We start from the raw sequence: 17,264 nt of genomic DNA, 5'->3' as shown, positions 1-17,264 counted from the left end.
CAGCTGCTGTCTTATTGTGTTACTTCAGTTTCAGTCATTGTCGATTTATAATGTAGATCAGCCCGCAGATCATTGGCTCTCACACCTCAAGCTCCGAGGCCCCCGCTTAGGTCCCCACACTCCATCACCAACTTTTCCTGCAGAAACATTTGCAAAAGCTATAGCAGCAAGCAGCCGTTTTGAAATGGTGCTTTATTTAATAACCTGTACAATTTAAAGATAATTGCCATTTTGCTTCTAAATTCAGTACACACAGCCTTATGGTCATCTTCGAATGGTACAGGGTTCCCATTTCATAATGACATCCTGTCATACGATTCCTTTTTCCAATGCTAGCACTATAAAAGAACAAGCTATGGCAGCATGTTGTGGCTTGCCGAGTTATAAAACAGCAAAAAAAACAAAAAAGCATTGTCAAAGCCAATTTGCAGGGCAGACCAATTGGATTTGCCATTGATAACTTGGGTAAGAGTACATACTTTCGTTAACTGAACATTTTTTTAAGTAAATTGGCATTGTCAAGTTGTTTTAATCTATTTTCCAACACCAGTATGAAGTAAATTACAAGTCTTGGATATAATTGCACTGCAGTATACTACCCTTGGGTCACATGGGGCTGAAAAGAGAGGTGCAAATTTGGCGTTGGTATCATTTTTAGGGAAAAAGGTATAATGTTTAAATCCAAAATGTCAAATATAAGGAAACCCCTGGCATTTAAGTGGTTGTAGAGGGAGGACGTTCCAGACAGGTAAAATAGGTACGGATAAACTAAATGTATACTAATATATGATAGTTGTTTTTGACACATACGGTGCAGTAGTATTGGTAATATTTGTCATGATTGGGTAGTGCTTGTTTATTTGCTTACGGGTCGCACTACAAAACTAGTTTCAGAGGCCTTACCCATACTAGCTTTGCAATGTGTCATGGTACCCTCCATCTTTCCCTCTCAATTCTGTTATCCTGTTTTGACTTTGTATTGAGGCTTTCTATCTTTCCTCTCGTTAGAGCTCACATGCTTTCACTGTTTAAATCCCTTACTCATTTTTTTCTTGGATATGCAATTTTGTAATTAATTTTGGTGAGCAGACATCTGGATAAATGCATTACCAGAATAACTAAGATTCACATTCGCTAATCTACTTTTCTTTTTGGTCTCAAGGAAGAAGTTCATGAGTATGTACAGATGATGGGTGGCAGGGTCTACCGAGATCTTAATGTGTCTGTGACCCATCTTATTGCTGGTGAAGTAGGCAGCAAGAAATATTTGGTGGCTGCCAGTCTAAAGAAACCCATTTTGCTTCCGTCTTGGGTAAAAGCAGTATGGGAGAAGTCCCTGCAAAGGTGAACCAACATCTTATTTCTGGGTTGTAGAGTTTTAGAAGCATAGCATCCACATTTGCCTTGATTTTCACAAGGAATTCTTGTCTGTGGCAAATTTCTATAAATGGCTTTAGGGGATCAAAATTGAAAATGTATTTGTGCAGATTTACATAAATGGTGCCTTGGATTGTGTTGCAAAATGCCTACATAATATGCAGAGTTGTTCGACAAGTTGGCCCGAATATATAGAAAATAACACATATGTATGTAAGTTATACTGTCCTGCGGTCATATGGGAAATAAATGCACAGTTGGATGGAATTTTACTATTCTGTATTTTAAAGCTTTTTGGGAGTGAGGGCAACATTCCTGATGTATGTTTTTCAATTTTTCTTACACAGTATCACCAGTCACACTGAAGTAAACATTGAAGACCATATTTGCCCCATTTTCCGTGGCTGCACAATTTGTGTAACAGGTTTGAGCAGCCTGGACAGGAAGGAAGTGCAGCGTCTCGCAGGCAGACATGGAGGCCAGTACACAGGGCAGTTGAAAATGAATGAGTGCACCCACCTCATTGTACAAGAGGCTAAAGGTAAAATATTATTTTTAGTGTTTTCTTGCCTCTAAAGATCCTTCAAAGTGTGCATTTCCTACTTTTATTGTTTTGCTTACATGTTTATGGTTGTAGAGAGGGGATTCTATTTGATTTGGAAATGTAGAGCCATGCTGTATGTGTCCAACACAAGCAATACCTTTGGGTCACCTTCTTTTGAAACAGAACCTATGTTAATCTCCTTCCCAAGTACTTAATTACATTTCATATTGAGTGATCTGGCTATCCCATCACTATACTTGCAGGTACATTATTAAAATTAACAATATGAGTGCTCTACATATACAGGTATGCTTTTCTTGTTTGACTCTTAAATCGTAACTTGTATTCACTGTGGGGGTATTTATACCGATAGACAGGAGAAAGGTTTGTATGATTTGTCATACTGACTCCAGCACTTAATTCTTAATATTGTAAATAATCTACCTTTAAACGTTAGTTACATATAAATGGTGAATTTCAATGTTTTAATTTTTTTTGTTATTAGTAGACGGTTGTATAACTCCACTTTAACCTGTGTTTTGTTTAATGAATTGCTAAGGTTTTTATAATATAAGTTAAAGTCTTGCTACCTTACTTACAACTCCATCTGAACTTTTTTTTTTTTTTTTAATACATTTCCATATTTGTTTTTTATTTTTAACGTAAAGTAATATCTTAATACGATACGTCTGCACCAAGCATTGGCTGTATGTAGCAGATGGGGGAGGTGGCTGGCTGCAGCTTGGCCCTGTGCCCAACCCCTCCCCCCAACAAACGGCAACCATCCCCAAAAGTGGACAACTGGCCACAGACCCCCACCAAAGATTTTCTTTTTTAAAGTTTTTTTGGCTCCTGTGAAACACCAACAGGGGTAGGTGTGGGGCATGCATGCTGCTCTGGTCTGAGGGTCCCTCCGGAAAATACTCAGCACCCTAGGGATAGGGGGTCAGAGGATCCCTACGCTTCCCCCTTGTTTGTGTGTGTTTATTTATCATTTTTCTGGACTCTGGGATGGTATCCCCGAACCCCGCAGGACTGCAACCACTCAAAATTATTTTTTTCATTCTTAGCTGCAGGAGACCCCTGGCAAGAGGGATAAATATTTTCTAAACCTCTCACTAAAATGGCTGAACAGATTTACACCAAACCATTAAAAAAAGAGCACACTTTCTGGATAAATATCTAGCATTCTACCACATTTGGTGTAATTCTGTTCAGCCATTTTTTCTGTACTGTTGTCTAATTTTTCATTTGGGAATTGCATGGGGTATTAGTGTTATGGGACCCCCCTCACTTTTTCTTGGCCCCCACACGACTGATCACCCCAAAACGTTCAATGAAGGAGGTGAGATGAAGGAACATTTTTTGGGAAAGTTTTGTGCACATTAGTCAAATTGTGTCAAAGTTATTAGCAAAACTAAAACACTCTTCCCGTGGAACCTGTGACTCGTGTGTAACTGCACAGTGGCTACTGCTACTGTATAATTTCTAGAAAAAAAACTTTCAAACAAATCCTACCTTCTTGCAAGAAATTAGTCTAGGTTAGTCATTGCCACCTTGCATGAAGAACAACAGCCTGCAACCATACTTCCCAGATAAATAAACAAATTATAGATGTCCACAGCAAAAATGGTTATAAAATTGGTGGAAGGGGAGTACGACCACAAATAGTCTGAGTCTAGACTAGGAGGCACAGATTTGTGCAGACTCTCCAGCCAACATGGAGAAATATTCGGTCTCTCGGGAGCTGTAGCTGGTGAACCAGCTCTTGGTTCCACTGATGCAGATGGTATAAGTTGGGCCTCTGAAGTCATTGAATGAGCTATTGCTTCAGTGGGGCTCGAGGTACAGTCTACGCTTTCAACGACGATTGCAAGTGTTCAGTCTGTTTTAATGTCAACTGGTGCATTCTCAACGTCTATGAATGCCCTGTCTCCTTTGAAGGCGTAACATTCCTCAACATTCACGGGTGCCTCGATGCGGATGGCTGCTCTCTTTTGAGCATCAGTGGTGATGCTGGGGGGCTTCTCAGCAGTGATCTCGCTGCTGATGAGCGCTTGCAACGACAATGCATGCCTCAACATCGAAAGATTGACGCGCCCTCACCCTACAATGCTAATTACCCCAGATATTACAGCACTCCTGAAAATGTGTATAACTTTATTAATTAAAAATATAAATAAAACATCAGCAGTCAAATTATTAAAGTTAAAAAAACTGTGCATAGCAGGGCGCGAGTTATAGCTACCTTAGGGCACAATTTATGGTTACTTGAAAGATTTGTAACTATAGCTGCTGAATTCCTATGGTTTTGTACAATTAAATTCAGAATCTCACTATAACGTCCCTGTAACCTTTGTTTTTTTCAGTGAATATACATATATATAGTTAATGGTACTGCGTACACTAAGTTTTCTCACTTACGTGTGTGTGTGTGTGTATATATATATATAATATTTTTTTAATATATGCTCCAGGGTCCCTGCACATGGGTGGTACTATTCAATGCTTAGGACTATTGATGTGGATCCCCTGGAGGAGAAGTACTGGTGTGTGGTCGGAAGAGTGTTATCTTTGCTTTCAGCCTTTCTGGGAAGTGCTTCCATGTCTTGTGTGATGACCATCAAGTTATTGTTTTTGTGTTATGGGAATGCATCGCTCATTGATGTGATGGACAAGGAAGTGGAGAGATAGAAGTGCAAATCTGTAATGTGTTATGCTGCCAGTTCTGATTAGCTCTGCAGATCCCTTTATTATGCTAGTAGTTTACCCTTTTGAGTTCTTGATTAGATTTCTCATCCTGACTGTGGCAGGAGGTTGTGCACTCTGATCTTATACATCTGCAAGAGTCATCCATAAGGAGGTCAGAGATCTGCCTGAATAGGCTGTTACAGTCATCCTTTATATGCTTGCTCTTATTAACTGTCAGTCGAAGAAGTTTATCAAGATGGACTATGATATTGTCATCCTTTTTGTCATTAAAAGATGTTAATACTCAGAGTATGTGACTAGAGGGCGACCTGCAGGGTCAGATATGTTAGAAACTCCATTGACTAGTAACTTGTATAAAAAGACATGGTTGTATACAACTCAGATATTTATGTTGGGAATTGTTCTGCTTATTATGTGCATTATCCAGTTTCATCTTAATGCATACATACACATTTTTCTTTTCATGACGATCATTGTTTGATGACGTGAGCACCAGCTTTGTCTGTTTTGCGTCAGTTTATCAAATTATTAAAAGCAATTGGGTAGCAGAGGTTATTGAATAATTTTACTGTTGAGATAATGTTGCATGTCTCATATTTAATTTTGATAACCAGTTATGTCATTATATGCCATTGTTGTGCTACCTTTTTTCTTTAATTAAATGTCCAACTTCTGTTTTGGATACACTAACCAGCAGTTTGTGGCAGATCTCTTTGGTTTCGTCAGGCATGTCTGGTTAGTATTGAGTGGGTATGTAAGTGTTCTGGTAGAATCTTATCTGTCAGGGGTGTGGAATTTATTAAAATATCTACTTGTCCAGGGGACAGGTTGCTTCTCAAATCTACTTGTCCTGTAAAAAGATCTACTTGTCCCTTTGGTGCCATGTAGTGTGGCGACAAATTATGGCAGCAATCTCATTATGTAAGAGCTCTGATAATAGCCTCTCTGATTATGCCAGGGCTACTACCTTAGTAGGGCTTGAATACTTGCAGTTTCAATCCCTACTGTAGCAATTTCCTTATTTTTCCACCTTTCTGCAGATCTGCATACTGGGGCTGGAGGAAGCAGTAAGCAATAGTTCCAGGGCTGAAATGCCTTTGAGTCTGCAAACCTACTAACCTGCATGTTTTAAAGATTTTCACCAGCTTCTCTCTAATATTTTCCCATAATAAGAAAGGTTGGACATTTACTCCTGACAATGGCAAAATTAGAACTTCTTCCAGGGTTGGGAAGAAAGTGGCTGGAGGGAAAATGAACTTGCAAATGCTCAATAGATTTTCACATAAGCAAATCTACACATCGTATTTACCCATGCTAAAATACAGTTCACAAATATTTTATAGGGGTACGACATATACCATGGGTGCACTTTTGTGACTTTCTTTAAGAATTTGGGGCCACATGTCAGTAGGTTCAGATTTGCGACCCGCAAATTACGAGTCAGAGAGACTCGCAATTTGCGAGTCGCAAATCCGAATGTAGGATGGCACCATCTGTGATTCGCAAGGGCTTCGCAAATGCCCACCTCATGAATAATCATGAGGTGGGTCGCAATTTGCGACCCCCTTGCGAATGGCGGCCCTCACAGGGATGGTGGCCTGCTGGAGACAGCAGACCACCATGTCTGTGACTGCTTTTTAATAAAGCTGTTTTTTTTGTAATGCAGTCCGTTTTCCTTAAAGGAAAACGAGATGCATTACAAAAACGAAAAATTAAACGTTTTCGTTTCATTTTTTCAGAGCAGGCAGTGTTCCGCAGGACCACTGCCTGCTCTGAAAAAATGTTTACAGTGCATTCACAATGGGGAAGGGGTCCCATGGGGAACCCTTCCCTTTAGCGAAAGTGTTAGCACCCATTTGAAATGGGTGAAAACTGCGATTGGTTTGCGCCCGTGTTCGCGGTCACAAAACAATCCTACATTGCACTGCGAGTCGCAATTAGGAAGGGAACACCCCTTCCTAATTGCAAGTCGCAAACCCGTTTTGCGATTCGGTAACCAGGTTACCGAATGGCAAAACTGGGTTTGTGCATCGCAATGTGCTTTTTGCACGCCGCAAACAGCGAAAGTCGCTGTTTGCGACATGCAAAAAGCTACCTACATGTGGGTCTTGGTCCCTAATTAGGTCTGGTGTTAACAAAACATTTTGTTTTTATTAAACTTCTATTTCTCTCTCTTTCGGCTGGCTTTACTGTGAGCGATCGTATTCTGCTCTTCCACAAGGAGCAAATTGGCACACAAACTAGTTTTGTTCAGTTACAGGAACTACAGTGGCAATCATTGACGTAACGAAACTGGAGGGTGCCCCTTTGCAAAGAACATGGAGGAGCCCCGTCTCCAGACTCACTCAGGCCAGGTGCTGTGCTGAAGGGGCCCCCAGGAGGGCAGCTGCGGGGCCTTTGTTATGCCACTGGTGGCAATGTGTGCTTTTAGAGTTCAAAAAGGTTTTTTTTTTTTTTTTTTGCCAGTGTTTGTTACAGTGTTGAGGGCCTGATAGCTCCCACAACAATAAAGTGTTACAAAAGCCATGTCAAAACAAGACACGCATTGATGAAACTAAAAGACTTATAAAAATATGTCAGATCAGTTGGCTTTGTCAGTGTTTGTTTATTTTCATGCTTGCCATAATCGTGTTGAAAATGGTTACACTGATTTTCCATTAGAAATATTTTTGGGAAATACTAGCATGCACCAACACATTTTACTAAATGACACTTCATTTGCATCTAATCAGAGAGCATTCTGGGAGCATTATACTTAGCCTCATAGCCTAAACTTTTCAAACGTGTATACACGTTTTTCTTTTTTGTAATGGAACCAACATCAGTAGTGAAGTGTGACCTTAAAACATTTATTTACAGCACTCACCCTAATAATGAAGGATTTCAAATAATGAACCATAAATACAAGTTCGAACAGCATTATCTTTTGGAAACACATTACCTCAACTGCAGAGAGTTCCACTCTCTGTAAACAGGCAGCCAAAAGGTTTGTGCTGCAGAGGGTTGGGCCTACTTGCCCCAAGGACAAAGTAAACATAAAAACTTGTTGCCCTTGACCCCAAACCAGATGTCCCGGGCGTCGGGCGATAGGAATTCCACATCCCTGTCTGTGCCATCTAGTTGCCAGCAAGGATCCGCAAGTCCTTTTGTGCATTATGTGTCTGTCCATTGATGATGAGAGATCAGGTAACTAATTGGTATGTGATATGGGAACATTTATTATATCAAACTAATACTGGTAGGACCTTCTTAAAGACGAGATAGGTTGTAGAGTAAGTGATGACCCCCAGTACCACCACAGGAAAGTATCTTAATATTTTTAGCAGGAAGAAGCTAAATATCAGAGTCATGGGTGCATGAAGTGGAAGGCATTAATGAGCATAGAAGTTGTCTGTATTATGCTCTGTTAATTTACCTTTGTCACTGGTGAATTCTTGCCTCTGATTTGGGCTCATAACAGACAAAATGACCATCGCTGCAGTAAATAATGCTTCATTAACTGGCAGATTGGAGCCACATGGTAGGTGCAATCAGACAGAGGCTGAGGTTTACCACAATGTTTGGGATTTTCCAGTACTGCGACCATATTAGACAGACCCTCCTGACGCCATCTTCAAACTGATCGCTCTGAAAATTGACTGCATGTAATGAACATGCAGCTGGAGCAGCCGGATTGTTAAAGAAAACTGGGAGTAATGATATGGTTATGGTTATGGTTATGGGTAAGGGCTCTGGTTTTTAGTTAAAAACAATTCTAATCAATAAAATTCCCTGAAGGGAATTTTGCTTTTCAGTAGAAACTGTAAAATACAAGATTTAGCTTCACTTTTACTGCTTTGGTGCCCTTAAGTGTTAGACAGTGTAAGAGCAGCCCTTACCTCTCAACACTTTTCTGTGCTCAGTGCTCTTGCTGTGAGCCACTCGGACCATTCTAAACCACTTAATAGGTGTGTATGACCACCAGCAAGGTTCTTGGACCCTAAGACTTAATCCCTCTCTTGGTTTGAGGGTATAACTCACCTCATGGCTTCAGCTACTGTTCACTAGCTGTTGCGCAGTGGCCAGCAGATTCACACCACAATGTCCTCCTTTATTGATAGCAGGACACAGCATGTTTTCTGAAAGCTCTGCTATCAAGAAAGCGGCATCAAAGCTCATTCTGCATACACACGGTTACAGAGCCAATGGTCTCCCATAAAGCACCACACCCACCACACTTGCTCTTCATTTTACATTGTGATGATCTGAAAAGCGTGCATTCAGAAGTCACATCCCTTAGATCTGGATCCATATTTTGAACAGGTTCAGCACCCATGCACAAAATGCAGCTTTTAGTGTTGCCTCTAAATCGTTTGAGTTGGCTTGTAAGGTGTACATAGTACAGCTCAGCACTTGAAAGAACAAACACTGCTTTGTGTTTCTAGTATGTGCTGCATATGCCGTTTCTGCAAAAACAGATACATGGACCAGTTCTGAGCCAGATACAGCCTCGGGATCATGAAGTTCAACATTTCCTACTACCTCCATGTCAAAAAGAACCTTAGAAGTGATGGTTCTGAAATAAGGCTTGACCCCATCACCTAAACAAGCACTGTGACTGAATGTATTTAATAGAAATCTATATAACTATGCTTGTTTCCCCTTCCCCCAATATGTAAAATGCACTAAAACGATACAAACTGCATAGAATACAAAGGTAAAGTGCCTTGTGCAACTGTCATACACGCACATCAAGACCACAGTTGTCAAAGATTGACTCATGTGCTCGGTAAAAGGTAATGCTTAGAGGTCCTTCTGCTGGCTTTCAAATAAACACAAAATACCACAGTTGTGGCCCAGCAATGTAAAATAAACTTATCTCCTGCTGTGAACTGTACATACACATGGTCCAAGGCATCCTGCAGATCATGAAGTTTATTTTTCTACTTTATCATGCAGCAGCACAGTTTGATGCCGCACAAGTCCTTACGGCTAACAGTATATATAGTAATTCTTTAATAGGCTTGACGTTTCATGGCACAAAACAATAAAGGCTGATGATCTCTGTTTTTTACATATTTTGATACCACTGGGAAAAAACCACAGAATTCCTGTGATACAAGAAATAAAAACTAGAAAATGGAAAATCTAGGTATGGCTGATCTGAGATACCAAAACGAACTTCAGGAGGAAGGATGGATGGATCCTCATGACTTCCTATTAAAATTGAAAATCATATGGGGCTACACTGCAAAAAGGACTTGAATCTCACTAACTCCATCTGAGGTGTTAGTACTAAAGAATGTTGTCTTCCATGTGATGCTGCAGTAAAGCTGTTTGTAAAGCTCAAATGGAGGACTCATAAGTTTCAACAGAACCAAATGTACTTCTTTAGGAGGATAAGTTCTTCTAGAAGGGAAAACATTTTTTCAGCTTCCTAGAAAGTCTTTAATCAGGAGAATCTTAAAAAAGGACGTTTGATGAGGGTCATTTCTACAAGCTGTGGTTGCCACAAGATGGAATTCGAGAAGAATTGCAACTTGGCTTGAGTCAAATGTAGTAAAAAGAACAAAATTGCTTCTTCTTGACGAGAGATGGGACCACAGACAAAATCCTTTCCACTTCAAGTAGTAAAGTGTCTCTTCTTTTTGTCTCTTTTAAAATATCCATGTGCTTTAGGTAAACTCAAGTGCCCATATTGTTTGACCTCAGAAACCATGCTATCCAATTCAGGACCTGGAGATCTCATAGGACGTTGGATTTGCATGGCAGCATCGGATGTGGTTTTCCAGATCCTTTTAGAAGGCTTATGAACCACCACTGCTGGGGCCACTCTGGGGCAATCAGGTTCATTGTTGCTAGGAAATTCCAACATTTCAAGATGAGTTCAGGGATTGATGGAAAGGCTTACAGTAACGTCCTGACCATTTTATCTACGGAGTTGAACCTTGTTTACACTTCCTGAGTGCGAAGTCTTAACTTTTTTCTTTAGATATGTAATAGAGCGATCTACTGTTGGATGGCCCGTTCTGCAAAGACACTTTCAATATTCATAGTCTAAAACCCAGTTGTGCTTTTCTTTGTAGAACCAGCTGAAAAAAAACGCTTTGCATTTTTTTGCATTTTAGGAAGGGGGCCTTCCTTTAATGTTATACTTTTGGCTAAGGACATCAACCAGTCTCGCTAAGCTAGCTGGGACAATTGCTGTGACTACATTACTCCTATTTTAAGTATACATGGTTGTTGTATTGTCTGTCTGATTAAGAATGATGTTCATCATTGAGTTAGTATGAAGACTTTGAGAGCTAGATGGACGTTTGTGAGCTCTAAGTAACTGATGTAACTTATGCTCTCCTTTTCATCCGTACCCCTTGCACAGAAACGGTGCCTAGATGTAGAAGGGTAACTGGTGGGTTCCCCAACCCAATAGGGTGTGTGTCTGTCTGCACAGGAGGATCCTATAGAAAAGGCACTTCTTGCAAATTATTTTTGCAATCACAGAACAGATTGCTTTGCTGTTGTTGAAAGTTGAATGTAGTTGTCCCATTTGACATGCCATTGAGATTGTTGGTCCTTCTGACGTAGTTTAAGTGGCAACATATGCAGCCTTGTATTCTGGACAACGAAATGCAGCAACTGGGAGTTCTGAAGAGGAGTTGACATTCCTGGATTGACAACACTCTTTCTTCTGAAGGAAACGTGTCTATTATTGCTTCCAGAAAGAACATGTATGAGAGTTGTGACTCACTTTGAAGATTTACTAAAGACATAACACTCCAAAACCAACATTGTTGTCTGCAATTCCTCTGTCCCTTTCTATGGATTGGGCTACATACATACATTGGTTTGTGCAAGGAGGATTGGTAGGTGAAAAACAACTATCTGTTCTTTATCTTTGAGGAAAAACGTGCAACCTTAATGTGATGCCTCCTGTTCCAAAATTGAAGAAGATATGAACGAGAATGGAAAGTTCAGCCACGTCAAAGGCTCCCATTAAATCAGATAAGAGATCAAGTGCCCAGACTCTGTTACCATTCATAACTCTTATGAGGATGGTGCTTGTAACTAATTATGTCTAAGCGTGAAAGGCTGCCCATGAGGTATCAAGAAGCCTGTATTTCTCAGAGTGGTTCACTTTAATGAGAGAACCTGTACTTATGTCACAGCAGCAAACGTGTTGCTCACCTGCTGAAAAACCTTCACCCTTTGAGGTGAAACAGAGTAAAGTGTTTAGAAATTATCTCTGTGTGGATGAAGAAACACCAGTTTCCGATTTGTTTTCAGTAGAATAACCTCAATCCCATTAATATGGTGGAGACATTATCAGAAACAGAATTAGCAATGGATTCACATAAGACTTGAAAAAAGTAGGTGCAATTTTGGTACATTCAGCATTATGAAGCACCTCTTGGATCTACTGAAACCCTTTCTATAGTGCTGACTACTTCCGGTGGTCCCCTTATTTGGCACAAAACATACCCATTCATGACATAAAACATTACATTGGACTTTAGTGAAACCTTTGATTATGTTTTAGGTTATTGGTTTAAGGGACTGTTTAATGGACATTCAGCCACTAGGGCTCAAAACCACAAGTTTGCCTGGGATTGGATGCAGTAATTCTGGTAATGTGGGATAGAGGGTAGACCAAGATGTCCATCTTAATGCATTAGCTCTCTCACTCTGCCCTACGGAGACAAAGATAGTTGGAAACCCAGAAGATCATAGAGTGTTACCAAGAACACCCACAGCCTTTCCAATTAGCTGACATTGGCCATAGGATTCCATGTTAGTTTAACGTATTGGCTTACTATGTAGTGTTAAAAGTTATAGCACATCACTAAAGCGACTAGGACTTCCTAGGTTTTTGATGCATTATTATGTAAACTATCTTACCTATCCTAAAGGCAATTAAAATCCTCTCTTATCCTACACAGCTATCCTTGAGTTGTGCAGTATCCAAATCAACCTTCTGGAGTAAGCCCGGATTGCCAAACTTGCTACCCTGTGAGAGTTGAGTGTAATACCTAGATTATTAGTTCAAGTTCAGTGTTACCTGATGTAATGGAACATCAGTAGTAAATGACAAAACCACCATAGGTACTGCTCAGCATCCATTGAGTGCTTCAGGACCCAGAGTCAGTATCTAAACTGTACCATATGCTTGACATGTGTAGTTTGATAAAGTGCAATTTAGGTAATGGGCGGAATGAGGTTGGTGGACAACTATATTAACAAAGAATTTACTTATAAATATGTGTTGATTAAACACCCTGGGTATTGTTGGAAGTATTGCTTCCTTTAAATTGTTCCTCTCATTGCTTTGCAGCACTATTATATCAATAGGCGTTTTACTTATGTTACTAAATCTGTATTTTTTGCTATTCCAATTTGCTGAAGGTCAGAAATATGAATGTGCGAGAAAATGGAATGTGCACTGTGTATCCATTCAGTGGTTCTTTGACAGTATTGAAAAAGGATTTTGTCAGGACGAGTCCATGTACAAGGCCGATTCTGCTACAGACACAAAAAGCAAGCCCAGTACGTCAACCCCAACACGTACTACTAAGAAACAAGAAGGTAAATGGAAACCTAGATTATTAGATGTTTTGCCATATAGCATCAGCTCTTTTTGGCTGACTTGCAAATAAATAACTAATTTTCATTTAACTTAAATCCTCTTTAGAAATCTGCATGATAAATTGTTTTGAACAAATACATTTATGTTGTCCGTCATAGGATTTTCTGATATTCATGAACAATTAAATATCTCAGTGAATGAGCAGGGCCCTTAAACACAACGTAAAGTTTTGACTGTAAAATGTGAAAATGATATAAGTGGAGGAAAACATGCATAATGCGTTCAGTTCAAATCAGTTATTTCAAAGTAAATTCTTGTTTAACCGATTTTCAAATTTCAAGTAGATATTTAAAATTATGTTCTGGGTTCCAGTACACAACCAGAGTTATTCAATGTTTATAAGTTCAGTTGAAGTACCCAGTAGAATTAGAACTACATGGAAATATCTGTTTATTTAAGCAATACAAATCATAACATAACAGGAAATTCCTAACCAACTATATCAAACCCTTAGTAATCTTGGTGAAGATCATTCAATGGCACAAAAGTTAACAAGATCATTTTTCTCTGTGACAATTAGGAGTATATAGGTGTCAGTCCTTCATAGAAACGTTACTCAGAACAATTTTTTTTTCTCTCTCTCTCCCCTGTACACCAACCAACTACAGTGAACAAAGCTTATATTAAGCCTAATTTATTAAAGTATGAGTTGTAGTGAGGATTATCCTAAATAAACTGTCTCTTATTCTCCAGTCACACAAATTGCGTTGGAATTGCAAATGAGTAACTCAGAACACGTTTTTGATTCTTGAAGAAGATACCTTGTTCTGATGATATTCCTCTTTTTTTGACCAGTAGTTTTGCAGCTGCTTTATACATGTTTATTTTTCCTGACCTGTCACCACAGGTGATTGTGCTGAAGATGACCACCAACTAACTAACACTTTTCTGAGGGGAGTTCCTGTGAACTAATGATTGATGCTCAAACATACATAAATAATGTTTGAAACACAAGAATGGTTTTCCTGCTTTACAATAGGAAAAAGGTCTGGAATAAACCTCAGATAGATAAGACTAGAGTTTTTGTATCATTCTTGTAAATTGGGCAGTACTTTGGGCACAGCGTGCTGTTCAAGAATGATCATCCACTTTGTCTAGTTTTCTGAATTTGAGGTATAAGAAGCCTTTTGATAGCTGACTTTAGGCTTGGCAGAGTAAGTTACGCAATATCTGTGTAGATGTAGAGAGAATATTCCAAGTTTCTCCAGGCAGGTCACAGCATTGAATGGTCGACTGAGTCAAAGATCCAGTAGGGTTAGTGCCACCGTGCATTCTTCATACAATGTTAGTTTTCACTCATACAGTGAGACCACCAGACCTGCTCGAGCCAAAGAGTGGCCAGAATCCAGATTCAGTAGGATCTAAACTGGACAGGAAATAGAGAGTTAAGTGTTACTGATTTCTCAATGATTTTAGAACTTAATGGGAGAAGATAAATTAGCCCACCATTTGTTATGTCATTTGTATGACTTTTTTTAAGGAAAACTATAATATTTTGTCTTTTAGAAAGGGGCAGTCTAGCACAAGCTAAGGCGGAGTTCAGCATTTGGTGAAGAACAGTCACAACCATGTAGCTACTTTCTTAAGTTTTGATGGAGCACAAGTGTCCAAGGTGGAACCTATTTTACAATAATGACAGCTCTGTAGAGGATAAGATAAAATTTAAATCGCTTCAGATTTTTACTAGTTCAAGAGTATGAAGAGGCTCTTCCCGTTGATGTTGGCTAACTGGCAGGGTATTTCTAATGGTACCAGTTTGTTTTAAATATATAGAGAAATTGCCTGACAAAGGGCCATAAAGGGTAGATTATTATTATTTTTACAGGTGGCATCACTAAAGTTTGCAATTTACCTCAGTAGGTTGACCCTTTCATTCCTGCCAAATGTTCGTATTGCTTATGTGTGACATTTCCATTGTTTCATTGTAGGTATGAGTGACTGAGTGAAAGTCACTAACTTACTACCCCTCAACCAGGACTAACACAGGCTACTTTCACTTCCTCCTTTGTGCTCCTGCCTTGCTCCCTTCACACCAACTCTTCACATGTATCATCAAGTCAGGCATATCCGCAGCTCCTGAAACTCCAGTAGTGCAGTGAGGAAGCGGCCTACTATCTTCTTCAGGAAAGGATGTGCCTAGAGATGACAAGCTCTGTGTTTTTTTTGTTTTTCTACCCAGGTGGCTTTGAATTCTTGGATTTGTATCATGCCCCCCTAGTAACAACTTTAGAACCTCCTGAAGTGGCCAGGTTGTCTCATGTCACACTTGATATCTCAGCCAGTGCTGGCTTTCTAGCAAATAGCAGCACTGTGTGACCTGCAACTAAGTTTTTAAAACATTAAGCATGGGCTAAAGTATGTGTGAAGAAATGGGGTGTATTGTGTGTACTCACTGTGTAGTACACTTACCAACCAAATAGGCTGCGTTTTATGTATTTTTAAACACCACAATGATAAAGATCCACCAGCAGGGTTCCAGAGATAAAGAATTTAAAGGTATAGTAAATCAAAGCATTTCACTCAACCACAAACAAGCATTGGCAAATTCACTGAATTTGACACAACCATTTTCACTAAAAAGGATGGGCTAGGTGTAATGCAGTCATGTGGAGTCACTTTGGGTGACCAACTCCAGTGGGGTGCCAGCCAGGAGGACCAGCAAGGTCCTCAGAAACAGTTACCTCAGCAGGTGAAGCAGTCTTCTGTCAGTTCCATGCACCTTTATCCTTTGGAGGGCTTTCCTATGGATGATGGTCCGGATGCAAGGAATGCAGTAAGCTGAAGATGCTCAAATGATGCTGTGGATGTGATGCAGTTGATGGGGATCCTACTGCGACTACTCTTCAGTCCACGAAGGGGGTGAGGCCTTTCTGGTCACAGTGTCAACATCCCTTAAAGTCCTCTCGGTGCTGGCAAAAGTCCAGTCGCCACTGGACTACCAGCAACCCAGTATCGCAGTCACAGGCCAATCCTTGCTTAGCTGATCACTCGTCCTCTGCAGGTACCAGCTGCACTCTGAGGACCCTCTTGGGTTCAGCAAACTCGGGTTCAACTTTGTGCCTCTGTGTGGTGCCTGTTGCAGCACGGCAGCAGTTGGCAGCAGATTTGAAGACTTTGAGCTACCAACTTGCCTCAGCAGGCTTCTTCATCTGTTGTGTGTCTCTGAGACAAGAGGGCAGTCAGCTGGCCCTTGAAGTCTTTTGGCATTGGCTGGGCTCTGGAGATGACTTGTCTTTGAGCTGGACACGTCAGGCACAGTACCTCTCCTTTGCTAGCCACCAGGTGCAGCAGCCGCACTCCACAAGAGTGCAGCCTCTCTTATCTGGTTTCACAGTGCAGCAGGGCAGTCCTTCCTTGGTTCTCTCTCTAGTCCAGTTGAGATCAGAGTATGAGGTTCCAGAGGTATGTTCAGAAAATGCCCTCAGAGCAGGATGTGGTTAGTAACCAATGGACTACCAGGTTCCCTCCCACCCAGTAACCACATCTTGTGAAGTGTGGCATCTGGGCATCCCAGGATGCACCATTCTGCTTGCTTATAATATGGCAGGATCCCTCTCCTGTTGTGTGCGCTCTCTAGCCCAACCCAGAAGTGTGGCTACAAAAAGGGCTACACCCACTGTGTAACCGGTTTGGCATCTAGATTCCCCTTTTGTGTCCCAGGTGCCACCCAGTCTACCTGAACAGTGGAGCAGCGCCTCTCCCATGTGTTACCCATTTGTCCTTCAAGGGCGGCTTCTTCTTTGAAACTTGCCTTTTGGACCAACACCTATGTGGCTTCCTGCAGGAGTGATATCACACCTCCTTCCAGAGCATGCCCCTATTGTATCCTTTCCTGGGAGTTGTTGGCATGTCTCTCCAGTAGGGCCAACAGCTGTCTGGGTGTCAGGACCCTGTGAGCAACCAGTATGGGCACAGGAGACTAAGGGTAATAAAGTGGCAACTTTGCTAAAGTTGCACCCTGCGACTTGTTAAATTAATTTGACCTGAGAGTTAATTTAGGCTTAATGTAAC

General features: G+C 40.6%; 1 protein-coding gene across 1 annotated transcript in view; it reads left to right on the top strand.

Moving 5' to 3' along the window:
- The window catches only part of TOPBP1 (DNA topoisomerase II binding protein 1), a 287,854-nt gene that overhangs the window by 18,242 nt on the left and 252,348 nt on the right, over positions 1 to 17,264 (top strand). Inside the window, exons 5-7 of the mRNA XM_069211909.1 lie at positions 1,163 to 1,344; positions 1,725 to 1,918; positions 13,013 to 13,192. Coding sequence (XP_069068010.1) covers positions 1,163 to 1,344; positions 1,725 to 1,918; positions 13,013 to 13,192 — 556 coding nt within the window. The remainder of the gene's footprint in view (positions 1 to 1,162; positions 1,345 to 1,724; positions 1,919 to 13,012; positions 13,193 to 17,264) is intronic.

Source organism: Pleurodeles waltl, chromosome 10 (genome assembly GCF_031143425.1).
Source record: "Pleurodeles waltl isolate 20211129_DDA chromosome 10, aPleWal1.hap1.20221129, whole genome shotgun sequence".
Lineage (NCBI taxonomy): Eukaryota > Metazoa > Chordata > Amphibia > Caudata > Salamandridae > Pleurodeles > Pleurodeles waltl.
The sequence above is the reverse complement of the archived record's forward strand: the minus strand, read 5'-3'. Positions and strand labels throughout refer to the sequence as shown.